At 60.5% G+C, this 27,214-nt stretch overlaps 2 protein-coding genes across 2 annotated transcripts; both read left to right on the top strand.

Annotated features, from left to right (window-relative positions):
* Positions 1 to 6: 6 nt before the first annotated feature.
* LOC118256148 (serum response factor) lies at positions 7 to 5,240 on the top strand. The gene is given in 7 exon segments (XM_050709466.1): positions 7 to 148; positions 2,046 to 2,165; positions 2,849 to 2,913; positions 2,915 to 3,016; positions 3,018 to 3,042; positions 3,470 to 3,546; positions 3,836 to 5,240. Coding segments are annotated over 7 exon segments (519 nt in total). The 5' UTR covers positions 7 to 114; the 3' UTR covers positions 3,932 to 5,240.
* A 4,578-nt stretch (positions 5,241 to 9,818) lies between these two features.
* On the top strand, positions 9,819 to 27,214 carry CUL9 (cullin 9). The gene is made up of 30 exons (XM_035561959.2): positions 9,819 to 9,993; positions 11,148 to 11,804; positions 12,807 to 12,961; positions 13,130 to 13,633; positions 17,395 to 17,533; positions 19,179 to 19,369; positions 19,499 to 19,853; positions 19,969 to 20,164; positions 20,282 to 20,489; positions 20,597 to 20,790; positions 20,872 to 21,089; positions 21,184 to 21,406; positions 21,562 to 21,667; positions 21,925 to 22,152; positions 22,289 to 22,379; positions 22,457 to 22,628; positions 22,741 to 22,846; positions 22,978 to 23,073; positions 23,160 to 23,335; positions 23,536 to 23,669; positions 23,746 to 23,922; positions 24,118 to 24,230; positions 24,315 to 24,497; positions 24,730 to 24,878; positions 25,007 to 25,229; positions 25,311 to 25,476; positions 25,568 to 25,713; positions 25,836 to 25,953; positions 26,370 to 26,572; positions 26,665 to 27,214. Exons 2-30 carry the CDS (start codon positions 11,162 to 11,164, stop codon positions 26,947 to 26,949), a joined length of 5,898 nt encoding a protein of 1,965 aa, XP_035417852.1. The 5' UTR covers positions 9,819 to 9,993; positions 11,148 to 11,161; the 3' UTR covers positions 26,950 to 27,214.

Raw genomic sequence — 27,214 nt, 5'->3', positions numbered from 1 at the left:
ATCACGAATTACCTGGCGCCAGTGTCTGCCAGCATCAGCCCCAGTGCCGTCACCAGTGCCAACGGGACCGTGCTGAAGACTACTGGAGCCAGTGCTGGTACGTCCGGGGGCCTCATGCAGATACCCACCGGCTTCACCCTCATGTCAGGTCGGTGGCGTTCAGGGCTGAGGACGGCGTCTGTCTGTCTGTCTGTCCGTCCGTCTCCGTGCTTGGAGCGTGTTGCTGCCCTCGCCGGAGGGCAGGAGACCTAGAGGCAGGTGGAGGCAGCGGCTGCTGCTGTAGGGTGACCCCAGTGGGATGCTTGTTGCTCGAGAAGGGTCTTGTGGTGACCGTTCCCTTAGGGCGCTGCTAGCTGGCCCTGCTGCTGGGAAGGGTGGCAGGGAGCCGAGCGGGCCCCCCGGGGCAGCACCAAGGAGCCCGGAGGGAGTGAAAAGAGCTGGTTGGTGACAAAGCCTTTCTTTTCTCCCTCCTTTTGGCAGGTGCTTCCTTTCTCCGGGGAACCCCTACATTCCTCTCACTCAGTTACAGCCGCACTCCCTGGCTCTTCCCAGCCAGCAGGGCCAGGCGGTCACGGGTACGGCTGGACAGCTGCAGCAGGCACAGCAGACAGTCTTCCGCTTCCCTGCCAGAGCTGGAGGGCAGATCGTGTCGCTGACAGGTCAGCACTCGCTTCTCCTCCGCTGCTTCAGGTTGGGGGGGGATGGAGGCTCCTGCAGGGGGTCCCGGTCCTGCTCAGAGAGCTGACCCCAGCTGAGGTGGGCGCGCGGGAGGAGGCTGAGCGCAGGGCGATACCCGGCTGTGGCTCCGGGGACAGAGGGGAGGACAGGGCAGAGTGCTCGGCACGGGCAGGTGGAGAGCAGGGGAGGCAGCAGGTTGTCTGCCCCCCTGCCCGGGGTTTGTCCTGGGGCCAGGAGATGGGGTCCCTGGTGCAGCTGTGCTGGGAGGAGTGATGGAAGGAGACCGCGGGGGCTCAGGTGCGCTGTGGATTGTGGTTTTGAGTGCTGGTTTCAGCTCTGAGCAGCTGCCCCTGCTTTCGTGCCTGGGTCTGCAGTCGGTCACCGAACCGCAGTGCAGAGGTGATGAAAGGAGTCAGCGTGGAGGAGGTAGAGGTGTTGCTGTGCTGTCTGGCAGGCATCGTCCTCGGCAGGAAACTCCTTGTGTTCCTGGGTGTTTGTGCTAGGGCTGGGCATGCCCCTGGCAGCGGATTCAGAGCAGCCATCACCTGGGGATGAGAGAGTATTTCTTGCGTCCTGCCTGGTTGTGTCCAAGCGGTAAGTCTGATGCCTGCGTGCTTTCTTGGACTTCTTAATGGGTCCCTTGGTCCCGTGCGAGGAGCCTAGATTTCCCTTGTGGTCTGGAGGAGCTAAGAGGATGACGGAGGTCTGCCTCGGTAGTGGTGTGCGGGAGATGCCAGCCTGGGCCAGGTGGCCTGTGGTTCCTGCTCTGGCATCCCTTGCTCTTTCCTCTGTGAAGATACGACCTGAGCCTGAGGGGAGCTTTCTGTGCCCAAGCTCTGTGTTGGCACAGCCACGCTGAGGAGCTGTGCAGCGAGTGCATCGGGCACCTGAGGCTTTGGGATACACAGTTTGTGGTCCTGGTGGCTGTGGTTGTTCCTGCGCAGGGCACCGTGGTGTCCTTGAGGTTGCTGGAGCTGGGTGACGTGGCCGTGCCCTGAGTGCCTGCTGGAGAATGGTGCTGGGCTCCAGAGGGTGAAGGCCTGAGTGTTTGGGCTCTCGCTGTTCTGCTCGGTGCTGCGAGCCCGTCTTTGCAGAGCTGGTTGAGTGTGGGCAGTGCTGGCGCCCTCTCCTCCCAGCATCTTCTGCGCTGTGTCCTGGTGGAGCCAGGAATGGAAGTGAGGGCCTCAGACATCCCTGAACTGGGCCTGGACGCTGGACAAAAGCTGCTCTGGCATTTCCTTTCCTCTCCAGAGCCCTGCAGGCCAGCTAATGCCTCCTTGGTCAGCACCACCAACGCGGTGCTGAGGAGCTCTGTGTGGCCAGAGGGAGACAAATGCTTGGGCTGAAGGGCTCCGTTCTCTCCCCAGGTGGTACCATGGCTCAGCAGGTCCCTGTCCAAGCAATCCAGGTGCACCAGGCACCGCAGCAAACGTCTCCCTCCAGTGACAGCAGCACTGACCTTACCCAGACCTCTTCCAGCGGAACAGGTAATTGGGACCTTAGGCTAACCACACTCTCTCTCTCCTTAACCACTGCTGATACCAGCCCACATCAGCAGAGCTGCTTCCTGCCCGGGATCACTCAGTTCAACTCTACCCCACCCTTTCTGACAGTTTCCCAGGCGGATTTTTCCCCTGTTGCCAGCCCCAGTGCCATGCTACCTCTGGGTAGGTGCTGCTGCGCACAGCGCACCTCAAAGGGGATTTCAGAGCCTCTCCACGTACGTTACCTGCTCTTTCCTGTACCATGGAGCTGAGAACAAGTTCCCAGGCTATTCCCAGTTCTCAGGGGATTTCTTGCTGAGTCAGCATTGCGCCTTGCAGAAGGCATTGGCTCATTTGTATTTGTCACTTCTTTATGTATGTGCAGAGGAGATACTCTGTTGCTCAGAAATGAGAAACAAACTGATTTTGGGTGCCATGGATAGGCAGCTGAACCAGTTCAACAGCTTGCTCAGCTCCACCACGACACCTGCATCACGGGTCGGATTTCAGTCCTGGGATATTTGGCCCCCAGGCTTCTGCCCCTCTCACCCTCCCTGACATAGGCTGCCCAGTTCTCGGGGTTTCTTCCCGAAGAGCTTGGGGGGAACAGGATGGGGGATTTCCACGAGCCTGGGCGATGCCCGAAGCAGTCACTCACACTCACCTCTGTCTTGTCCCGGTGCCAGTGACCCTCCCAGCGACCATCATGACATCGTCTGTGCCAACCACGGTGGGCGGCCACATGATGTACCCCAGGTCCGCACGCGGTGATGTACGCGCCCACCTCTGGCCTGGCGGATGGTGGGCTCGCAGTCCTCAACGCTTTCTCGCAGGCGCACTCAGCGATGCAGGTTGTCCCACAGCCAGGTCCAGGATCAGGGTAAGGCAGCTCCCTGCGTCGGTGCTACCCTCTCTTGCATGTGTTTTTGCTGTCTGTTTGTTCCTGAGGGTTCTCTTCTGGGCAGTCCTAGTGCCTGTAGAAAGCCCTGGCAAGGATGATGCTCAGTGTATTCTTTTTTTTTTTTTGATCCATATCTATTCTTCTGTGCACAGGATTCCTCGGACAATTTGCTAGGGGGAAGGGTGAGGGTTGCTGGTGTGGGGAGCGTGGAAATGTTTTCCAACCTTAATAATCCTGTAAATGGGGCAGGCAACAGGGGGAGCTAGGAGACTGGAGAGGATGCCCAGGTGCACGAGGGGACAAAGCAGTGCGAAGCCACGCATGCAGACTTGGGTTGGGGGTTTGTGCCAAACACCCAGCATTTGGAAAACGGTGTCATTTGTGTCATTCCCTCTGTCTGTGGCAGGTGGTGTCCCCCAGGTGTTCCTGACAGCCCCATCAGGCACCGTTCAGATCCCAGTCTCGGCTGTCCAGCTTCACCAGGTAGGTGCAGAGTGGTGCTTGGGGCTGTGGCGGGGGGGATGTCCTCGCTTCCCCCGTGGGGCAGTGCTGCCCCTAGCGTTGGTCCTTTGGGGACCTGGGTCCTTGGGTAGGGCAGGTCCTTGGGTCTCGGAGAGCTGGGGAAGCTGTCGGTGCCACCCACCCATGGGTAGAGGAGGTCTTCGCTCTCCTTGGGCAGGTGCCTAGAAGGGACGCTGCCACCCTGGCTGCTGGCACGCCTGGTCTGAGGGCATGCTGTCCCCCAGTGCTTGCTCCTCCCTTTTCTCTCTAGATGGCTGTCATCGGGCAGCAGAGCAGCAGTGGCAGCAGCCTGACGGAGCTGCAGGTGGTCAACTTGGACACCTCGCACAGCGCCAAGAGTGACTGAGAGGCCTCTGCTGCTGGCCTTGTGCCGTCCCTGGCTTGTCGTGCCGGTGCTGGGGCTGGCAGCCATTCGTTCTCGTACAGACTGCACCAGTTATTTATTGTTGCCTTTTCACGTTTCCTTCATTCCACACATGCACACACACACGCCACCACCCACCACACACACACACACACACACAGGCATGCGCGTGGGCTGCAGGACCCGCCTGGGGAGGAGCTGTGCCGGGGCCACGCAGGGCTTTGGGGGCGTCGGGATGCTGCGATAGCTGTGCTTGTCTCTCGCCAGCCAAAGAAACTTGTCTCTCGAGGGGAGGGTGCACACCATGCTGTAAATAAATACTGGGGGGCCGTTCCCAGCTGGAGGCCCTGGATCCTTCTAGGTGCTCCTGGTTGCCTTGGCTGTGGGTGTTTGCTCTGCGTGGGGCCCTGGAGCTGTCCCCCGGAGCCGGAGCGGAGCCGTGCTGGCCTCAGCAATGTGCCTTTGTGGGGGTGACGGGTCCTGGCCGCGGCAGCTCCCCGCCCCGGGCTCCGCAGGGGAGCGAGTTGGCCAGCTTGGACGTGCATCTCTGGTTTGGGCCGGGCACGTGGCCCCATCCTCCTTGTATGCACTACAGCAAGCCCCTCTGCCCTCAGTGCCTCCTCGTCGGGCTGCCCGGCGGCTCTGCAGCCTGCCCGGCTCTGCCCCCGGCAGCCGAAATGCTCAGCGGGTGCCTGGGAGCTCAACGATGCCCCGCAGAGCTCCCGGGGGACTCCGCGGCCAGCCCGGCCCACGCTCCCGTCTCGGCCCCCTTGCACTGCTTGCGGACTCCCATACGCCCGAGGGGGATGTGGCCGGATCTTTCCCGCATCCCTCTGCAGCTCCAGCCGCTGCTTTCTAAATTTCTGTGTCTGATGCAAGGCGGAGAGCAACTCGAGTGTCAAAGGAAGAAGCCCGCGGGGCACTGAGCTGCTGGGCAGGCGGCAGGCTCTTCCCGGAGCCACCAGGGTGACCTGCGGGGCCATCCGGGGCTGTGGAGGAGCCTCAGCAGGGCCGGGGGAAAAAGGGGCTGGAGCATGCTTGGTCCTGCTATGGAGTTGCTGTGAATGGCTCTGCTACCTAGCCCTGTCCCTGGAGGGAGAGTGAGGCAAGTAAGAAGAAGCTGCTGAAACCCTTAGGGGAAGGAGCAGCTACTGTAATTTTTTTTAAGTTAAAGACGAAGCCTTGGGGAAAAAAAAGAAAAAAAAAAAAAAAAAAAGAAAATGACTTTATTTTTCTAAGTGTTAAACTCAGTATTTATGTAATTCTTTAAGGAATAAAAGTTTGGCTCCTGTACAGTTTCATGGGGTTTGTACAGGGGGATGGGAGAGGGGTGGGTGGGCCATGGAGGCAGGAAGGGGGCCTTGCTTTTTGAGTTTGTATTGTAACCTTGGACATGTTCCCTCAGCATTAGCGTTTAAGCTGCGCTCTTCTGCCCACCAGCACGTGCCAGGGACTGAGCTGACCCGAGCCAGACGATTGTTTCCTACTTCCCTGCACTGAGGACTTCCATACCTATAACTTCGGGTTTAAGGGGCAGGAGGCAAGTGAAGCAGCAGCTGGCCTCTAGGAGGGGGCACAGGGGCTTGCGGTGTGCCTGGTGGCCAGAGGTGGGCTGGGTTTTCTGGTGGCCACTTCCACCTCTGGTCCTGGGCCGCTGGCTGTTCTTGTCACCGCTGTCGGTGTGGAGCAGCAAAAGGGACGTCCCCAGTCCTCTCTGGGGGGTGAGTGACTAGCAGTGGCCGCTCTCCTCTGCTCATGGTGCGGGTGGCACCTCTTGAACTTCTAGCTGATGACCTGGGCTCTACTTCCCTCCCTACAGCCTCAGCTTGCGCTGCTCCTTAGTGCACAGATGTGGACAGGACAGGTTCCTTCCATGTCCCTCTGTGCAGAGAGCTCCCTGGGTAGCCAGCCCTGGTTCTGCCATGCAGCCTGTGGCAGGCTCATAGTGGCCCGTCTGGTGACCGTGATGTTGCACTCTGTCTCCCCTTAGCATCCTCGCTCTGAGCCGCGTGTCCCCTGCAGCTCAGAGCGTGCGGGAGCGCTGCACCAGAAGCTCTACGAAAGCCACTCGGTGCTGCTTCCAAAAGAGAAGGCTGAGTAGCTAGGAGTTCACCCAGGGAGAGAAAGGTGGGCTTGGGCTTGTGCTACCCTTGTCCCAAGCACATCGCCGGGGCCGTGCTTTGCTCCGCTTTGCTTGTGCTGGCACTGTGGAGCAGGGCTGCGGGGCCGGGGTGGCAGGAGTGCCATTGCAGGGGCGTCTTGCTGCATCCCCTCCCTCGTACCCAAAGGCAACTGCCTGGTTAAACCGCTAATGGTGTATTTTATTTAAGTGCAGACTTGTAAGAACACTTGTGTATCAGGGACGAAATGGCAATTTATTGTGTGGTGACATTTTTAGTTCATTTTACTGGTTTGAGGGTTGTGTGTGTGCGCGTGTGTGTGTGTGCATGTGTGCGCGCGTGTGTGTGCATAAGTGTGTGTGGGATTTTTTTTTTTTCCCCTCCAGTTTCCAGGGTTGTGTTTCTGGAAGGATGTGGAAGTAATCACAGTACTATGTACAGAGCTTTCTTTTGTATTAAAAAAAAAAAAAAAAAAGAAAATTACTCTTTCAATAAATGTTATCATTTTGTGCACAGATCTGGGGTCTTGGCCATGCTTTGCAGGAGGGGGTCATATTAGGGAAAGCTCAGCATCAATGAATGGGGATCAGAGGCAGCTTCCTTCACCAATATGTGTACCCCGGAGGGTGGGGGATGTCTGGGCGTGATGTGGCAGAGAGAGGAAACCTTCTGACATCTCTTTCCATCGCCCTCACCTCTTGTGAAATGAGACCTGCCCAGCTTCCACCCTGAGGGTCCCAGAGCTGGTGGGTGGGCCAGAGTGGGTGGACAGCAGGGCTGTGAGGGCTGACCCTTTGGACTGCTTGGGAAGGAGCTGGTGAGCAGGGCACGGTGTGGGGGCAGAGAAGTACCTGCTGTTGAGGGGCTGTTTGATGAAGCACTCACCTGATACGGGATGCCACAGATGCGAGGTGCTGGCCAAGGCCTTGTTGCTGTGGGGGACGTTGTGCAGCTGGTCTTGCAGTCCTGCAGCACCCAGATGTCGTGGTTGGGGTGTGCAGCTCCATCCCAGGCCTTGGCGCTAGGAGAAAGAAGAAAACTGTGCTTTTAAATGAAGTAGTTGAGAGGCTGCAAGCAGAATAATGTCTCCTGACAGCGGCAGGCTTCTGGTCCAGTTCTTGACCAAAAATGAGGTGGTTTCTCTGCCCCTCTTCCAGATCCATTACTTTCGGACACCTGATGGCTTTAGGGATGGAGCTTAACTCTTGTCATTACAAGGCCCAGCACCAAGACTGTTAAATTCCCTGCAGCAAACAGCTGTGAGGCGATACAGCAATACTCAAAGCCCAAACTGGACCATCCTTGCCCCCAGGCAGGTGCCAGTAGGTCTCTAGGAGCTAGGTCAGGGCACACAAGTTATCGTTAAGTGGGATAAAGGTGGGACAGAAAGCAAAGAGAGAAGGGCTTGTTGCAGTCATCAGTGCTGTTGGGCCAACAGCATCCAGCTGACAACACAACTGCCAGCCCCTATATAGCAGGTACCATTTTTTTTAGAATAATATTAGGAAAGCTTAGCACTGTGGTAGAGGGACCGCCCTGTACTAGTGCTCACAGTGCAGTTTGGAGAAAACAGATCCCAGCAGAGCAGGACAGAAGTTAATAACGAAAGGTGGTTAGGAGCAAAACACACCTGAAATGGCTCTTTTGCTAGCGAGAGGAGAGGTGCTTCACTTGTACAGGTCACACCTCAGCCAGGCCCTTGTTAAGCACTCCTACACAGGACTCCTGGCTTGGCACTATAAAACCACGTCAGCACAAGCAATCCCATGCTACTTGGCCACAGGGGACTGTGCACGGTGTGTAAAAATTCCTAAGGTGAAGCAAGATACCACAGACATAATCTCCATTTGAAGGATGAAAGCCTAAGCATGGTATCGAGACCATCAGAGCAAAGACATGAACAGTGCATAAAACAGGTTTTGGCCCTCACAAATCAGACGCCTGTGCCCTGTCTGGCCACTGCCACTTATCGCTGGTGACGGGTTTGGCCATGGGATGTCGCCAGCTGTGTGCCGGGTTGCGTTTCCCACAGCAGAGCGTTAGCACCACCTCATGCTTGTGACATTAAACACGGCCCTGCTGCAGGTGCAGTACACGCATGAAATGACGGCTGCCGAGACTGAGGAAAATAGCGACAGTCGTGCGCCTGCTATCAGCTTTCCTGTCGTTGCGTGGCAGTTAGGAACTCAGTTTCCCCTTCATTAGTGCCAATATTCTGTGTTTCTCTCTACAGGAGATGAAGGGACTTGTAAAGGTAAAGCATGATCTAACTAAATACCAGTTTGATACCCTAAGTTTTAACAACGCCTTGGGAGTTAATGGGGAACACAGAAAGATTTCGGGAGCACCCGCATGCTTCTGGAAAGAGAGGCTCAACAGAAGTTACATGTAATAATGGAGAAATCAAGAGGCAGGCAGGGAAAGGGCAATATTTACAGTTCTCCATTGGTGCCACAGTTATGGGGCTGGTCCCCACAGGCTGATGCAGCACTGCGCTGATTTCTCCAGCCCATTGCTAACCGCAGTTCTATGGCTGGTATTAATTGCTGGTTGTTGTAGTAAAACATGGAAATTGCCTCATCAGTTTCATTAGTACCAAGGGTAGAAATGGTTGGCCAGGTACCTGTAGTTGCTCCAGGATCAAATAAGAAAACAAACTCTCATCCATTTAGCCTTTAATTTTAATGGCTATTTATAATTAAGACAAACGTTAACAGAGGAGCTAGATAGAAACCTGTACCTACTGCATTCAGGCATTTGGGAATCCTGGGTCCCAGAGACCAGGAGGAAAGGCCGGAGCAAAGAAGATGTACTCTTGGTGGAAGAGGACAGGGTCAGGGAATACCGAAGTAAACTGGAAGTAATGAAAAACTGAACGTTTTTGACTGAAAGTTAAGGAAGGTCCACGGGCCCTGAAGGGGATGCACGGTCTTTGATCATTCGTGTGGACTGGGAGAAGTGCCTGAAGACCATCACTCCTGTCTTCAAGGAGGAGGACCTGGGGAACTACAGGCCGGTTGGACTACAGGCCCAGTGTGGGGCCACCAAGTGATGGAGGGGCTGGGGCATCTCTTCCATGAGGGGAGTGTGAGAGAGCTGGGCTGTTCAGCCTGGAGAAGAGGGGGCCCAGGGGGAGATTCATTAGTGTGTATAAATCCCTGAAGGCAGGGTGCAAAGAGGACAGAGCCAGGGCACTTTTCAGCAGCGCTCAGTGCCAGGACAAGAGGCAGTGGGCACAAACTGGAACACGGGAGGTCCCACCTAAACACCAGGAGCACTTCTGCGCTGCGCGGAGCATCGGAGCCCCGGCACAGGCTGCCCACAGAGGCTGTGGGGTCTCCTCCTTGGGGATCTTCAGAACCACCTGGACGTGGTCCTGGGCAAGCAGCCCTGGGTGGCCCTGCTTGAGCAGGGGGTGCACCAGATGGCCACAGAGGTCCCTTCCCACCTCAGCCATCCTGGGACCTGCAGGAGACATCTGCGGGACCCGCCACCGAAGGGCCACCCGGGAGCAGCAGGCAGCTTTACCTTCCACCATCCAACCACCCCAGCGGCGGGCGACAACCCACCAGCCCCACGCCCCCTCCGGCCTCCCCCGGCCCCACCACCGCAGCGGGGGACGGGGCAGACCCCGGGACGAGCCCCACCGAGCCCCGGCGGCCACCGGGTGCCGCTGGCTCCCCGTGCCACCGCCCCGCCCCGGCGGCGGAGCGCACGCGCCTTCCCCCGGCACGCCGCGGCCCGGCCCCGCTGCGGGACGCGGAAGCGGGCGGGCGGCGCTTGGCGGCCCGGCCCCGGAGCTCTGCCCCTCGCCCAGCTGCAGGGCCAAGCCCGGGAGGAGTGCCATTTGTCCCCCAGCCGGGCCCAACCGGGCCCAGCCGGGGCTGGGGGAAACCTCGTCCCCCGTGCTGGCGGCGGGCGGAGGTGAGCGGGGGGCCCGGCGGTTGAGCGGGCGTTGCTGGGGGGTTTTGGGGTGGTTTGGGGAGAAATCCCGGGTTTTCCGCGGTGGGCAGGGGCGAGGAGAGCCGGGCTTGGGTGCACTGTGTGGTTGGGGTGCGGGCAGGTGTCCTGTCCTGGGGCTGCGGTGGTACGGGATGGGATGGGACGGAGTGGGATGGGATATGGGAATAGGACGGAATGGGATGGGATGCCTGGCTGCACACAGGTTTTGCCAGGCTGCACTCCCGAAGCAGCTTCCGAGGTGCTGGCGTTGCAGCTGGCGTGCGCATTTGCCCCAGCTCTGAAATTTGCAGTAGTGCACATGTCTAAGCACTCTGACGGCTCAGCTGCGGGTTGTCAAAGAGCAGTCAGGCACTGGGACGGGTTGCCCAGGGAGGTGGTGGAGTCACCGTCCCCGGGGGTGTTCAAGGAAAGGCTGGGCGTGGTGCTTAGGGACATGGTTTAGTGGTGACATTGGTGGTAGGGGGATGGTTGGACCAGATGATCTTGAAGGTCTTTTCCAACCTTAATGCTTCTATGATAGGTTCTAGTCTGCCTCATCCGTCCTGCATGTTACAGCTACTTCTTCAGGTGCCCTAAATCCAAATTCGTCCCCACTTAGCTGTAAATCCTTCTGGGCCCTTTCTGATAGCTCTGCCCTAAAGAGTTTTTTTTATGCTATATGCCGACATGTGGAGACTGGGTGAAGTTATCAAGAAAATAATGCTGCATAGAGAATTGTTTTACTCTGGTTTTTATATTATGTGAACCTCTTGGGGGTAGGGAATGCCTTTGTACACTGTACAAACACAGCTAGGGAAAACATTTTTTTGGCTTATGGTGCAGCATCTAAACACTGTCACAAAGCAGAGGAGAGTAACTTGGTCCTTTTATTACAAAAAGATCCCAGCTGTGCTCTAGATTCTAGCTGAACGGGCCTCTTTTTCCTCTGGGATTTTGTGAGGAGAGCCTCTTTCTGTGTGCCCCAGTAATGCTAGTCTATGAAACGGGCTCATTTTTCTTAGAGCAGGGACGTGGGATTCTGGGTTCCCTTCAGAGCTTTATCCTGGGTGCAGGATCGGAACAAGCGCCTCAGGCTGGTGAGGAACTGAGGTGCCTGCTCGCTCCTTCCCTGGCAGGTATCTCAGAGGTGATGATCTGCTCCCGCTTCCCCTGTGTCTCTGCAGACTCGTCCCCCGCCATGGTGAACGAGAGGATTGATGGCGGCCTGCTGGTGCCGCTGGGCCCCGAGCTGCAGGCCTGCCCGCGGGAGCTGCTGCGGCAGCGGCGAGGCCACGACGGCCAGCCGCAGTACCTGGTCCGGTGGAGCCTCGTCCGCTCGGAGGAGCGAGCGGCGGGCGGCGGCTCCTCCGCGGGGCCCGATGCCGGGAGCGTGTCGCTGTGGATGTCCGCGGAGGAGGTGTGCGCCAGCTGCCCGGCGCTGCTGGGCGAGGGGAAGCCGGCGGGGCCGCGGGCCGAGGGGGAGAGGGCGGCCGGCCCGTTCCCCGCGGGCGGCGCGGCGCCGGACGAAGCCTCGCTGCGGGAGATGGAGGCCGACGTCGGGAGCCTGGTGCGGCGAGCCGGCCGGCAGCTGGGCGGCACCGGGGCCCCCGAGGCCGCCTCCGTGCTCAACACCGTGCACGTGCTGAGCGCCTACGCCGGCATCGGCTCGCTGGCGGGCGCCTTCAGGGAGACGGGAGCCCTCGACCTGCTGGCGAAGATGCTGTGCCACAAGGAGAAGCAGATCTGCCGCAGCGCCGGCAAGATGCTGAGGGCCCTGGCTTCGCACGACGCAGGTGGGGGGGCTGGGAGGCAAGCAGGGTGCCGTGGGGCTCGTTGGATGGAGGGGGGGGTCAGACTGCAGCTTCCCAAGCAGCTCCTCGGTTGCATTTAGGATGCTCTAAGAGCTAGGAGCTCCATTTTTCCTGACAGGTTCCCCAGCTGTGATGGGGATTAACTGTTAGGAGGACTTGTGCCAAGGGGCTTGGCAGAGCATCAGGGTGTCTCTGATGCCAACTGGAGAGGCTCTGGCCTCTTCTCGGCAGGGAGCCTCTCCCCAGGCCCTGGTGGGTGGAGGCCTGGTGCTCGCCCGCTCCTTTCGTTTGAGGGGAGCTGCCACAGCTCAGAAGTGCCTGGTGTGGCGTGGGGGCAGCTGGAAGTGGTGGCCTGTCCGTCTGGTGCGTGGTGTCTCACAAGAGCCATCGGGGGTGGGGGGAACACCAAATCCCACATTAGCATACATTAGTATTTTGATGGGTATGATTTTTAATATGTTAATGACCCTTAATGAGCAAAAAGTTACTATAGGTCAGCCTGGAGCTGTTTTTCTCCTTCTTGTTTTTCGCCTTTTATCCCTTATCTTCCTTGCTTCTGCTAGTTCAAGGCTACCTGTCTCTTTCTTGCAGCTAAAAGACTACACAAGCTACAGGCCTCCCTATTTTCTTCAAGGTTTTCTTGTTTTTTTTTTCCCAGCTTTGGGTCTACACCAGTGCCTGAGTTCATGCTTGTGTGGGGTTGATGGGGAACCGGTTCATGGTAAAAGTGGACTTTTTCTTATTTGGAACCCTGTTCTGGAGTCAGTTTTTTGGGGTTGCCATTTTAGGGGAATCCCACAGCTCTCGGGGTGCAGGAATACAAGGTTATTCAGCAGAGCAAAACATTTCCAGTCCAGGTCAAAGGAGAGAACAGGATTCTAGGTTATGCTGGGGAACAGCTATTGCTTGGCTGCCAAAATCTGGTGCAGGGAGGGTGGTGTGAGGGGTGCCTCTAGAGGGCCTGAAGGGTTTCTGTTGTTGCAGGAAGCCGGTCTTACATTCTGCTGTCCCTGAGCCAGCAGGACGGCGCTGAGCAGCGCATGGACTTTGACAGCCGCTACACCTTCCTGGAGCTGTTTGCTGAGATGATGTCCTCTGAAGAGCATTGCATGTCCTTTGAGGGCATCCACCTTCCCCAGGTAGTGCCAGTAGGCAGGCGAGCAGGGCTGCACATCGCGAGGGCTGGCAGGGGATCTGGGCCTGGCCCGAGCCTGGGCTCTGGGGCTGTGGAAGATCCTGGGCTCGGGGGAGCGAGCCGGGGTGGAGGCGCTCAGCCAGGCAGCCCCTGAGGGCCCTGCCCGTTGCAGATCCCCGGGAAGCAGCTGTTCACCCTGGTGAAGCGCTACCTGCGCGTCACTTCCCTCCTGGACGAGCTCGGCAGCGGCGAGGAGCAGGGCGGGGAGCAGCCGGAGAGCAGCCGCGTGAAGCAGGAGTTTGAGTTCAGCATGGCGATGGCCGGCCTCATCGTGGAGCTGCTGCGTGCCATGGGCTGGGAGCACAGCCACGAGCCAGAGCCGCCGGCCCGACAGGAGGCAAAGCCTCGCACCGCCCGCTCCATCTTCCAGCCCAAAACCCCGGCCTGCTTTGCTGCCCCAGTGCCTGTGCTGTCTCCAAACCATGGTGCCCAGAAAAAGCAGGGTGGTGCCTTCCTGACCCCGTCAGACTTTGCCGACCGCAGCAGCTACGTAGAATACGTGCAGGCGCACCTGGTGCGCGGCATGCGGGTGCGCTTGCTGGAGGACTGCGGTGAGGTTCGAGCTGGGGAGGAAGGCGAGTTTCTTCACAGCACTAACAGGATGCACGCAGCGCAGGTAGGTCGCTGGTGGAAGTAGTCGGGCTGGGGTGGCAGAGGGGACTGACGGGTGACTGGCGACTTCCTAATGATGTGTTCATGTTATATCGTAGTTTGGGACTTTGGCTACAACTGTCCTAGCAAAGAAGTCACTTCTCAGAGCTGGGTTCCTAAGATAAGCTAGTCTTGTTTGGTGTGATCTATCCTGTAAGATTTCTCAGCTGTCCCTCTCCCTGGTTTGATCTTGGGGGCAGTTTGGGAACAGGCTAGCTGGCGCAAGTAACACAGCAAGAGGCGCTGGGAAGTCTTACGCCTTGGTGTGTGAGCAGTAATACTTAGGATGTGACACTGTTGTTTTCACTGGGTTGGGCACACCCTGCATAGCTGTTTCTTTTGATCCGTGAGTATGTGTCAGGGTCAGTTTCCCCTTAGAAATGCTCTTTGGGTGAGTAGACCTTAGGTAAGAACTTCTGGCAACAAGAGAGCTGTTAGGGCTGCATGTTTGCAGTTTACCAGAGGTCAGGGAAAAGGCCTCAATATATGATGAGGCTTGGCCCTCTCAAATGCTTGGGAGAGCATTTGAATGCTGTTCCAGCCTTTTTGTGGGCACAGGAAGGTGTTTGCTCCAGCTTAGGCCTTTTTCTTGTGACTTCTCAGTCCTGAAGGCTGGGCATGTTCAGCGAGGGCTGAGATTTTGTTGTGACTATGGAGTGAGGAGCTGATGGGCTCTGTGCGCCACTCCAGTGTGGTTATTTCTGCAGGGTGTCAGCTGTTCTTGCATTTTGGCCATGTCTTTGAGCTTGTGAGAAAAATCTCAAATAATTTTCTTCAGACAGGATCTTCTGTGAAGCTATTTTATTCGCGATTGCAATGGCGGGTGTCCTGCCAATTAGGAGCGCATTGTAGTAAACAAATCATCACCTTTTATTCCCTATTACCCGACAGCTGGTCACCTCCCCTGTTTCCTCATTGCCCGAGTACTACAGGTTCACAAGCTACTCAATGTTTCTCTATACCATATATGTACAATTTTTCTTTTTTCAACCCTTTAATTTCTCCCTTTTCCCTTTTTTTTCCCCCCTTTCTTATGTTTTGAGAACCTGTGATCTTTGTTTTACTGTTCCCACACTGCTCATCCTGTTTTTCTCAAGCTTCCACCTTATTTTGGAACAGTGAGGCCTTCTACTGTCCACTTATCTACTTAGCATTTCTCCTTGTTATGACTACACAACTACCTTTGAATACAGAAAATTAGTTCTCTTCTGCAAAAACACAACTTAGTTTCTCACAAGCTTCCCAAACACTGCAGCTAACTGCAATTACTGCTGCCTTAAAAATCCAGCTTTAGCTGACTGTCATCCACAGTGGGCTGTCTCTGCTTCTGTCCTCTGCTCAGTCCATCATAGTGTGGGCTGCACACAGTGCTATTATTCAGTTCATGACATCTTGAGTGAACTGAGATAGGAACCGCTGCACACACATTAGTGTGAGCAATTGTGTTTGCTTTTTTTTCCCCCAAGTAATTTGCAAAAATGTATAATTTGGTTGTGGAGATAAAGAATCTGAGGCCACTCCAGTTGGTCATAGCTGTGCCTAAAGTGCCTCTTCAGCCTGTGCTCAGAGGCTTCCTTACTTCAAGTTGATTTCCGCAGATAGAGGTGGTCTGTGAAGAGACTGATTGCCACACTAGGGCACAAAGCTGTGTGTTGCTGATGCTCAAAAATCAATTTAAAAGCCTGGTATCTGTAGAAATGAACAACTTCGCAATGCTCTTTCCAAATCTCTCTTGCAGTAACTAAAGGTTATTACTAACCTTTCCAGAGAGAAGGTAGAGAATTTGAGGTTACCTTCTGCATATTTGAAGACCATCTCCTTTTGTTAAATTCAAGATTCTCTGGCCTTCGTGGACTCAAGTCCATGGCCTGTTTTATTTTGTGTAATGCAATTGTTGTCATTTACAGCTAAATATAAATTAGCTAACAAAAACCCCTGAGCACTGGCTTTCTCGTATCGCCTCTCTGCTTTCTTGTGCAATTTTTTTTTTACCCCTCAGCCAGCTGCAGACTGCTTGTTCCTACTGATATTCTTCTGCTTAATCACTGAGAACTGATTAGAATTAACTTTTCCAGTCACCTTTTGGTAACTTCAACTTACTCTGATGGGTCCAGGCTCATCAACTGCCACCTAGCTTTGGAGAACTTCTTGCAGCTGAAATTTAAACAAGCGGTTTAAAATGATTGGAAATGTGCAAGAGCAAAAAAGATGTTTCCAGCCTTACCTGCTTGTGTGGTGCAGGTTATTACAAGCACGTGCTTGTATGGGGACAGTGTAACTGTTAGGGCAGCATGTGCTGGGCAAATATGGCTTGACAGTATTCTTTGCGCTGTCTTCCAGTCCCATTCTTTCCCCTCCATAATCCTTCCTCATAAGAAATGAAGCTTGAAGCAGGTATATCTGTTACTTCAAATTTGGTGTTTATCTTGAACACCTTTTGTTGTTCTTTCCACTAAAATATGCTTTCAAGTTCTATGTACTGCTGAAGTCAAAATAGTGGAGCTGTCCCAGTGATTTTTTTTCACCATTTTTCCCTCTCAAATCGTAGGCACTGGCTTTAGTGTTCATTGATCACTCGAAAACATCACTGAATAACCTAAATCCTTCCCACTTTCCAGCTGTGTCCTCTGGCAGATTATTTGGCATGTCTTTCATCTCTCTCCTCCAAACTGAGTTGTTTCTTCTCTCTCAGTTGTGGCAACTTCCAAATTTGTTCCCCTCTTCTCACTATCAGTTTGATTTACTTTTTCTTGTGTTTATATAAGAGTCAAGCAAAACACTCTCCTGGTTGCTTGCTGTCAGTCTTTTCTGTGCAAAATGCAAACTTGTATGCGTTTTTAATTGGGGCCAGTCTGTCAAGTGTTGTGTCTTATATCTCCTCTCAATTGGTTTAACTCAATTTCTTTCCATCTGATGCTTTCTTGAAGTTTCTCGGCATCTTAACTCTGACTTTCCAGCACAGTGTGGTCCTGGTAGCACCGGTGTAACTCTGAAAGAGCTCAGTGAATCAGGCAACCTCTATGTTTTTCTGTCATCAATTGAAGTTATTGACACATTGTACTTGCTGTCGCTGGGTCCTCCTTCTGCTCACTAAGTTGAATGTAAAATAATGGTACAGGAAGCCGGGAGGGATTCTGAGAGGCAATTGAACAAAGCACAGGAAATAATTGTCCTCTTTGAGACCTGCTCGTCAAGACCCCAAAACCTTTCTGAGAGGGCTGGTGAATGACGAGGGTATAAAAGGATAACTGATAGAAGATAAAGTCAGAGCAGGAAAAACAGTTTTCTTTACGTTCGTGTTCACCAAGTGGTTTGTGCCACAAGACCCTTTAAGTGCGGCTCACCTGCCTCCGGGTAGTGTTGGTTAGCTTTTTCCTTTACCAGGGTTGGGTACAGCTGCTGGGTACTTTTGGAGGGGAATGCTTAACCAGATGCACTTCTGTCCTAACTTACTGCTGCTGTGCTAGATGAGGTTTGTAGACAAGTGGTTTTAGTCAAAGTTGACAGCTTTTCATTTTTTAAAAAAATAAGCAGGTATAATCAGGGGAACAAGTTAAGAAAGCTGGTATGCTTAAAAATATGTGTGTTAAAGCCTAATATGAATTAGGTGGTGTTCTACTTGAACAGTGCTTGCTATTTCCATGCATTTGGGAAAGGGGACAACAAATGTAGCAGGGGGATTGAAGAGTGAGCAAGTCTCATCACCAAGTTCTCTTTCACCCACAGGTTTTGTGGCAGTCAACAGGTCGGACCTACTGGATGCATTGGCACATGTTGGAGATTATTGGCTTTGGAGACCAGCGGGATGACCCTGCTGGTCAGGAAAAAGAATACAATCTGATAGAGAGCTTCAATCTAGACAAAGGTGAGGTGCTGCATGTGTGAATGTATCATCTCTTTGCTTCTGCCAAGGTGTATTTTTCAGTGGTGAACTTTATATGGCTAGGCATATTTTGCATTAGCAGGCTGGATTTAGCAAGCATTGTCATCATTTAGTTTGTATGATTGTGCAGAGCTGGTTAAGTAATCACATGCCTTGTGAGTACATGAAGTATTTTTGAATCCTAGACTTCTGTCATGATACAACATAGAGCATAAAGCAGGATTTAAACTGTGACTGTCAAAAAATGTATGTTATAATTAGCTAAACAAACTGCCAAAATAAGAATGTAGAATCTCCAAGATGAAGCTGCCTTAGGGACCCGCAGATTCACTTATTTAAAAGCATTAACATGCCAACAATTTGCTTAACTTCATGCCACTCAGCTTTGGAAAAGGTTTGGAAATACTGTTTTCATAAGGTATCTGCAGAATCTCCTAGAAGTGGCATCCTTTGATTTTGCCCTTGCAGTGGGTGAAGATAAAAGGGAAAAATCCAGACTTCAGGTACCCCTTCTTTGCTCAGCATCTGATGTGACTCTGGCTGGGGAACTTGATGAAGTAACTCTTTCATCAAGCCCTTGATCTTGTAGGACATCCTTTGAGCAGGCAAGTGGTTTGGATTTAACCGCTGCAAAAAGCAGAATATGCATCAGATCAGGAGCTAATTATCCACTTTCAAAATGTTCTTATAGCCAGTTGAAAAGATGGCTTTTTTATAGACTTCTGCCTCTCGTAACTAAAGACTTAACTGCATGTCAGTTCAAACTGGCTAAGTTAAAATGAACTTGGTTAGTTTGCCTTTTTTTCCTCAATCGCTCTGACTTTGATGGAAGTATGAGGTCAATTTCACGTCTGTGTAAAAATCTTTGCAGTCGTCATATCCCACACAGATGTGGAATTGAAAAAGTAGGTGCTTTCAGCTTTGGGTCTTGACACTCAGATAAATTAGCTTATGTTGGCTGACTGTTGGTAATCAGCCACGTTTGTAGTTGTTCTTAGCCTTTTGGAGCAAGTTTGAGCCTCTTCTGTTGAGTCTTGAAGCAGTGAATGTCTCCTAGCTTGCACTTGCAAGCTGTTGCTTGGCAGATAACAGCAAGCGTTGATTCAGGTTTTCTAAACTGTGCAGTGAAAGTCTAGCCTAATAACGAATTTTATGTCCCGGACTTCGTTGTGGTTGCATTAGTTAAAAGGAGCTTGATGAATATGTAGTCTCCTTTTGCTTTTGCCTATGAGTACTTGCCCTGTTTGCCAGCAAGGGGCATTGGGAAAAGAGGGAAGCTCCAGGCAGAATTCACTTCCAACCTCTTGACCCCTTGAACAGCTCGGGCCAGCTCTGTTTGCCCTGCTGCAGCTGCCCGCTGGCGCTGTGGGTGCTGCTGGTGCTGGGTGACCGAGCCTTGCCCTGGTCCAGGCGCTGTGGGAGCAGTTTGGCAGAGCCCTCAGCTCCGTGCTTCTGCTCCTGGCACACTCCCTCCCTCCTGTCGCCTCCCATGCCCGTGGCAGGCTGGGGGAGGCGGGGACCCCTCGTGCCCCGGCTGCACGTGAGCTCTGTATGGGAGCGAGGGGCCTGCAGCAGAGGGGGAGCCGGCGGAGCTGACGCTGCCCCTCCTCGCTCTGCTGTCCTGCAGTCGCGCAGCCGTTCTTCTCCAAGCCCCTGGGGGGGCTGTACTCCCTGCCGTACCTGGGGGAGCAGCCGAGCAAGGCTGCGGAGACGCTGAGCCGTGCCGAGTGGTGGGAGCTGCTCTTCTTCGTGAAGCAGCTGGAAGCGCAGGAGCAGGAGGAGATCGCCGGCCTCGTCCAGCGGGAGCAGGCAGAGCAGGTGGGGGGTGAGGGAGGGAAGGGAGCGGGGCGCCGCGGCGGTGCAGCCTCGGCGTCCGGCTGGGTCCTGGCCGTCGCGGGGGGCGCGGGGTCCACGTCCGTGAGGGCTGACGCGGCCCCGCCTGTGCAGCTGCCGGGGCCGGACGAGGAGGCCCTGATCCGGCTGCCGGTGCCCGTGGGGCTGGCCCGGAAGGTGCTGCGGGTCCTGGAGGAGCGGAGCCGGGGCAGCGCCCGGGGCCACCTGCGCGGCTCCCGCGTCTACGGCAAATGCTGGCCGGGCAGGGGGGCCGAGCGGGACGGCGGGGGCAGCCCCGCGGCGTCCTCGGAGGGTGCCGGCTGCGGGAGCGCCGGCCCTGGAGCCGCGCCGGCCGAGGCAGCGAAGGACGAGGACGGCGTCTGCGCGGTGCTCGAGTCGGATGCCCAGCTGTTCGGCGAGCTGCTGGAGAGGGAAGGGCTGCGCTTCCCGGCGGCGGCGGAGAGCAGAGGTGAAGCCCCCGGGGCACGGGCAGGGCGCCGGCGGCCGCGCAGGGCTGCGGGCGCTGGGGCTGCGGGGGCTGCGGGCGCTGCTGCCGCCCTGACGGCCCGGCCTCCCTCCGGCAGCGTGCGGCAGCTGCGAGGGGGCGAGCAGCAGGGGCTCGCTGGAGGAGGTGGCGCAGGTGGCGGAGGCGATCCGGAGCAGCGGCTGCGAGGCGGAGCTGCGCGTGGCTGGGCTGCAGCACATGGTGAGGGTCCTGCAGGAGGAGCCGGAGCCGGAGCGGCAGGAGGGCGGCGAGGCCCGGGGCGGGCCGGGGACCAGGTGCGTGGGGGAGCCGCGCGGGTGCCGCCCGCTGGGGCGCTCCCCGACGCGGGCAGGGCAAGGCGGCCGGAGGGCCTGGGCGCCGGGGCCCCCTCCTGAGGCGCCCTCTGCGCGCAGGGAGAAGCTGGTGAAGGCGGCGGTGGAGCTGCTGAGCGCCGAGGCGGCCGAGAAGCGCCTGGTGGTGCTGGCGCTGCGGCTGGTGGCCCTGCTGATGGAGAGGCGCGACTGGCGCGTGCCCTTCGCCATGGAGGGCGGCGTGCGGGCCGTGCTGGCCTGCATGCGGCAGCACGCCGCCTCCGCCCTGGTGCAGCAGGCGGGCCTGGCGGTGAGCAGCGCGGCCGAGGGGACGCCGCGGGCGGCGGGGCCGGGCTGGGGCCGGCCCGCGGGCGGCGGAGGCGCCCGCCGCCCCCTGAGCCGCCCCGGGCCCCGCAGGCCCTGAAGGTGCTGGTGGGAGCCGGGGCCGGCGAGCCCGGAGGTGCCGTCGGGAAGCCCTCGCCCCTGAGCCACGGCGACGCGCAGCTGATGCGGGAGGTCTTCGCCAGCATCGGCTCCGCCTGCGGCGAGGGCTCGCCGGGCCTGCTGAGCGCCATCCCCGCCGCCGTGCGCGCCATGCGGAGCGTCCCGGGGTAGGGACGGGGCCCGGGGCGGGCGGGCGGCCGCGGGTCCGGGGGGGCTGAGGGCGGCTCCACGTCGCCGTGTCCCCGCAGGGGCTCCTCGGGCGTGCGGAACGGCTTGCTGGTGCTGAAGATGCTGGTGGACGGCCACCGGGGCCTGGCGGAGCGGCTGGTGAGCGGCGAGCTCCCCGCGCTGCTGCAGAGCTGCTGGCGGGACGGGCAGGGCGCCGGCGGCCCCACCGCGCTGCTGGCCCTCGGCGTGATCAACTGCCTGGCGGAGCACCGGCTGCCCCTGGGCCCCGAGACCCCAGGTACCCTGCGGCCGCGCCCCCTCCCCGTGCCACGGCCCCGCGGGGGCACGGTGCCTGGGCTGGGCCCGCCACCTCCGTGGTCCTGGTGCCGCAGGCGCGGAGGCGCTGCTGGAGGCGAGGGAGCCCGCGGGCGGCCCGGGGGACGGCGCCTTGTCCGAGGACGTGGTGGTGGCCCTGGAGCGGCAGCTCTGCGGCGGGGGCCCCGTCCCCTCCGGCGAGGCGTCCCCGCGGCCGCAGGAGCGCCGGTGCTTCCAAATGCTGCTGCGCAGCCTGGAGCTGCTGGGGGCCGAGAAGACCGTCGGCCTGCGGATCCTCAGGTGGGGCCGGAGGGGCTGCGAGGGGATCTGGGGGCCCTGCGGGACGCGCCCCTGCGGGCTCGGCCCCGGCCTGGCAGGAGGAGCAGGGCGGCGGGGCTGCCCCTGGCGGGGCTGTCTGCGCGCCGTGTCCTGAGCGGGCCCCGTGCGTCGCTCAGGATCCTGAACAAGTTCCTGGACGGTTACCGGGAGGACGCGCTGCCCTGGCACGAGTGCGTGGAGCCCTGCTTGTCCTCCCTGAGCACCCACGGCAGCGACCGGGAGGTGAGGGCGCCCCGGCACTCCCGGTGGGCAGGGACGGCTTTGCTGGCTGTGCCGGGGGTGCGTCGGGGCCCCTGCCCGCCGCAGCCCGGCCTCGTGGCACGCACTGGGAGCAGCTGTGACAACCGCATCCCGGTGGCCGCGTGCTCAGCGGCAGCCTGGTCGCTTTGGAGAGGGGCAGGAGCGCTGCGGCACGGCGCTGGTGGGGCCCCGCGGGCTGCCGGTGCCGGGCTGGCCGCTCAGGGCTGCCTCCTCCGCAGGTGGTGCAGGAGGTCGTCGGCTTCCTGCACCGCCTGGCCGCCGCCAGCAAGGACTGCGCGGTGGCCATGTGCCGCGCGGGCGCCCACGAGGCCCTGGCCAAAGCCCTGGAGAAACACAGCTCGGCCGTGCCGACGGCGCCGGCCCTGCTGGAGCTGCTGAGCGACTGCGAGAAGTTCGCCGGCCTCCACAGGACGCTGACGGGCAGCGTCTTGGCTGGCTGCATCCAGGTGGGCCTGGGCAGCTGGGGAGCCCGTCGGCGCGGGGCCCTGGGTCTTGGGGCGGCCCCCCGGCTCTCCGCCCGCTGCGGCGGGCGAGGGGGGGGAGGAGGCAGGCCCCCAGTAACCGCCCGCCCCCGTCCCCCAGCTGGTGCTGGGGCAGATCGAGGAGCACCGCCGGAGCCAGCGGCCCATCAGCATCCCCTTCTTTGACGTCTTTCTGCGCAACCTGTGCCGAGGTGAGCGTGGGGAGCGGGGCCCCCGTGCCTGCTGTGCGCGGGCTGGCAGCTGGAGGCTCCGCGCGCTCTGCCCGCAGGCTCCAGCGTGGAGGTGAAGGAGGACAAGTGCTGGGAGAAGGTGCAGGTCTCCTCCAACCCGCACCGCGCCGGCAAGCTCACGGACAGGAACCCCAAGACCTACTGGGAGTCGAACGGCAGCACCGGCTCCCACTTCATCACTGTGCACATGCAGTGCGGGGTGGTGGTCAGGTCGGGCTGGGGGCCCGGGGGGGCAGGGGCTGTGCAGGGAGGAGGCGGCTTCGGGGCTCTGCGCGAGCCCTGCCCCGCGGGTCCCATCCGTGCTGTGTTCACTGCGCTGCAGGGAGATGAGCATGCTGGTGGCCAGCGAGGACTCGAGCTACATGCCGGCCCGCGTGGTGGTGCTGGGGGGAGACAGCCCTGCCGCCATCGGGACGGTGCTCAACGCCGTGAGTCTCGCCCGGGCTGCTCGGGCCACGCGGCTGCTCCTGGCGCTGCCCCGAGAGGGTCCGGCACGGGGAGCGCGGGGGCGGCGGGCGCTCGCTGCGCAGCACGCTGAGGGCTCGCCGTGTGCCTGCAGGTGACCGTGCTGCCCTCGGCCAGCAGGGTGGTGCTGCTGAAGAACATGACGCGCTTCTGGCCCGTCATCCAGATCCGGGTGAAGCGGTGCCAGCAGGTGGGGAGCCGGGGGCCAGCCCGGGGGCTGGCGGCGCAGGGCAGCGGGGCCGTGCGCGAGGAGCTGAGGGCCGCGCTCTCCCGCAGGGCGGCATCGACACGCGTGTGCGCGGCATCGAGGTGCTGGGGCCCAAGCCCACCTTCTGGCCCGTCTTCAGGGAGCAGCTGTGCCGGCGGACGTTCCTCTGCTGCACCGCCCGGGCGCTCGCCTGGTGCCAGGAGATCCGCCGGGACCGGGGGCGGCTGCTGCAGCTCTTCGGCAAGTGAGTTCCCTCCCGGCCGTGCCCCCGCCGCTGGCAGCCCGAGAGGGGCCGCAGGAGCAGCGGGGGTGTCCCGCGCCGGCCGGGAGGTCCCTGGCTGGGGGCGTGCTGCCGGGGTGCCGGCCCGCGAGCCCTTTCCTGGGGGAGGCCGTGCCCGCCGGCGGCGCCCGGTGCCGCGGCGTGCTGCCCGCTCGCTGTTGCAGGCTGAACCGGGCGCTGCGGCACGAGCAAGACTTCGCCGAGCGCTTCCTTCCTGACGACGAGGCGGCCCGGGCCTTGGGCAGGACGTGCTGGGAGGCCCTGGTGAGCCCCTTGGTGCAGAGCATCACCAGCCCAGGTACCTGCTCGGGCCGGGCCCCTCCCCGCGCTGCCCCGTCCTGAGGCGCCCGCCCTGAGTCCCTGTGGCCTCGCAGACCCCAGCGGCGTCAGCCCCCTGGCCTGGCTGCTGAGCGAGTACCTGGGGCGCGGGGAGCCGCCCCAGCGCCCCCCGGCCCGCGGCGCCGCCTTTGGCTCCTGCGTGCGGCTCCTGACCCAGCTCCTGGTGCACGTGGACCCTGGCGGCGTGGAGCTGGAGGAGGCGAGGGCGGCGGGTGAGCGAGGGGCTGCCCTCGGGAAGGGGCCGCGAGTCCCGGGCTGCAGCCGTGGGGAGCCACGGGGGGCTCTGCGGAGGGCCCTGAGGCACGGGGCGGGCTCGCGGCCGTGCCTCCCCCGTGGCCGTGCTGCTGGCGCTCCGTGCGCGGGGCCTGCCCGCGAGGCCGCGCTGAGCCCCGGCTGTCCCCCGGCAGGCGGGCAGGAGGGCAGGAACAAGGAGGCGCCGCCCAGGGTGGCGGCGGCGGCGCAGAAGCCGAGCGGCCTGTGGGGCATCGCGCAGTGCTGGCGCGGCGTGGTGCAGCAGCAGGTAGGGCTGGGGCCGGCTGGGGGGCGGGGGGTGTCGGCGGGACGGGGCTGCGGGTGCTCATCCCGGCGGTGCCGTTCCCCGCAGGTGCAGCGGTTCCTGGAGGCGGCGGGGCAGGCGCCAGATGTGGTGGAGCGATACTGCGGGCTGTACCGGCGCCTGCGCGGCGCCACGGAGGAGCTCTTTGGGCAGCAGGCTGCCTTCGTGGTGGCCCTGGGCCAGGGCTTCGCGGGGGCGTTGCTGCAGCTCTCCTTCCTCACCGCCCTGCACGTGAGTCCAGGCAGCGCGGCGCCAGCACCGGGCCCCAGTGGCCGTCCCGGGGCCCTTGAGGGCGCCCGTGCCCAGCCGCGGGCACAGAGCTCTGTGCGGGGCCGTGCCAGGGGCCCCCATCCCCTGCCGGGAGCCCCGGGGGCTTCCCCCCGCTCCCTGCGGGGCTGCTGCCCCGTCCCCGTGCTGCGCCCACCCCGTGAGCCCCCCGCACACCCAGCCCCGTCCCCCGCAGGCGAGCGAGCAGTTTGCCCGCTACCTCGACGGGAAGATGCAGGAGCTCCACGGGGCCGCGGGCAGCACGGGGCTGCTGCAGCAGATCCTGGAGCCCTTCGTCGTCTTCAGCGGCCTGGAGTTCGCCCACACCTTCGAGCACTTCTACCGGTGAGGGCGGCCGTGGCCCCGCAGGGCCCGGCGCAGGGCCCGCAGGCTGGGGGCGAGGCCGGGGCTGGGTGGCGGCGGCGGCCCTGACCTGCGCCGGTGGCCCTGACCTGCGCCGGTGGCCGCGGCAGGCTGTACCTGGGGGACCGGCTCCTGGCGCAGGGCCCCTCGTGGCTGGAAGGGGCCGTCCTGGAGCAGATCGGGCTGTGCTTCCCCCGCCGCTTCCCCCAGGAGATGCTGAGCGACTTGGCCGAGTCGGAGGAGCTCCGGCAGCAGTTTCGCCTCTTCCAGCTGCAGGAGCGGGACAAGCGGCTGCTGGAGCTGGGCGCGGGCCCGGAGAGCCCCGAGGACGAGGTGAGCGGGGCGGCGGGGCTGGGCCGGGGGCCGCCGCGTTCCTCGTGGGGTCCTGAGCTGCCCTCGTGTCCGCGTGCCCAGGCGCCGGGGGAGGCCTCGGCGGCGGACGCTCCGGAGGTGACGGTGCTGGCCCTGTCCCCGCGCTGCTGGCCCGTGTCCCCGCTGTGCCACATGGACGAGCCCGGGAGGTTTTTCCCGGCGGCGCTGAGCTCCCCGCTGGGCGACTTCGCCGCCTTCTGCGGGCAGAGTGAGTGTCGCGGGGGGCGCCCGGCGGTGCCGCCGGGCGCAGGGGACGCCCGGCAGCGCTGCCCGGCCCTGGCGCTGGTGTCCCCCGGCAGGCCAGAGCCAGCGGGGCTGGGCGCGCACGAGGCCCCGGCGGCTGCAGTGGACGTGGCTGGGCCGTGCCGAGCTGCGGTTCGGAGACTGCGTCCTGCACGTGTCCACGCTGCAGATGTACGTCCTGCTGCGCTTCAACGGCGCCGAGGTAGGAGCGGGGGCCGCGGAGGCGGGGGTGCAGCCGGGGCCGGGGCCGAGCGGGGCCGTGCCCCCCTTCTGGGGGTCTCCGGGCGCTGAGGTTCTCGCCTGGCCGTTGTTCCCCTCCCGCAGGAGGTGGCCGTGGAGTCCCTGCTGCAGGCCACGGGGCTCCCTGCAGAGCTGCTGCAGCAGGCGCTGGCACCGCTGACCGAGGGCGAGGGTGTCCTGGTGCGGAGCTGCGCGCTGGGGGGTGAGCGCGGGGCTGGGCGCCCTCGGGTGGTGCTGGGCCGCCCCCTGGGTGCTGGGTGGGGGCGGAGGGGCTCAGGGGGGATGCGGGTGGGCTGGGGCGGGTCCGGCTGCTGGGGCTGAGCCCCGGGGGCGAGGTTGGGGCCTGGGGGCGGGTGCGGGGCCGGGCTTTGGGGTGGGTGCGTGCGTGGGGCTGGGGATCGGGGCTGGGCAGCGCGGGGGGCGTGTGGCCACGCGGGTGGTTGGGTCTTGGCTTTGGTCCGTGTGGTGCTGGGGCTCGGGGCCGTGCGTGGGGCCCCGCGGGGCCTGGGGTGACGGCAGCGGTGGGAGGCCCCGGGCTGGGCGCAGCAGCCACGCGGGCGCCCTGGGGCTCCTGCAGGGACCAGCTCGGGGCCTGGCTGACCGTGGGCCGGGTGCTAGCTCCAGGTGCCCTGCGGCTGAACCGGGCGGCCCTGGCCCAAGCCTCCGGCCGCCACCTGAGGCTGCTGCCCCGGCAGAGGTACCTGCGGGCAGAGAGGGCTGAGAGCGGCGCCCTGGAGAGGAAGAGGAACGTCCTCTGCTGCCTCATCACCCGCATCCTCAAGGCGGAGAAGCAGCTGCACATCGACAACCTGGTGTTCAGGGTATGGAGGCTGAACGTGGCGGGGCGGAGAGGGGCTGCCCGGGTGCCGTGCTGCGTGCTGCCCCGCAGCGCAGAGCTCCCTCGCTGTTGTAGGTGATCGATGCCTGTCAGAAGGGTGAGCTGGGGCCGGGGCTGCAGTTCCTGAGCTTCTGCTGCCACAGCGTGGACGTGCTGTCCTGCGTCCTGCACCTGCTGAACCAGGGCTACCTGCGGCGCCAGGAAGGGAGGCCCCACGTCCTGGAGTACGTCCCTGCTGAGTCCCCACCGCCCCCCACCTCCCAGGCCCAGCCCCAAGTTGCCTTCCAGACTGTAGAGATCAAGACAGGTGCAAGCCCAGCCGCTGCTGAAAGGAGACAGACTTTCTCCACCTTCAGGTAGATAAGGACCAGGCTGGGCCAGCAGGACGGAGGCTGGGCCCAGCCCTTCGTGAGGACTTCCATTTTGAATAGATGAGCCAAGCTGCACCCAGTCCCTGCGGCTGATCTGTCAGAGAGCTGCAGCTGGCCCCTGGGGTGGAGGTGGTGGGCTTACGCCTCTGGTTTCCACCTCCCTGAGGTGGCCCTGCTTGCTGGAGAGGTGCTGGTTGCCACCTTCATGCTGTTTTGTTCTTGCTGAGCCGTGCCCTTGGGCATGGAGGGAGCCG

This window comes from Cygnus atratus, chromosome 3, assembly GCF_013377495.2.
Source record: "Cygnus atratus isolate AKBS03 ecotype Queensland, Australia chromosome 3, CAtr_DNAZoo_HiC_assembly, whole genome shotgun sequence".
Lineage (NCBI taxonomy): Eukaryota > Metazoa > Chordata > Aves > Anseriformes > Anatidae > Cygnus > Cygnus atratus.
The sequence above is the reverse complement of the archived record's forward strand: the minus strand, read 5'-3'. Positions and strand labels throughout refer to the sequence as shown.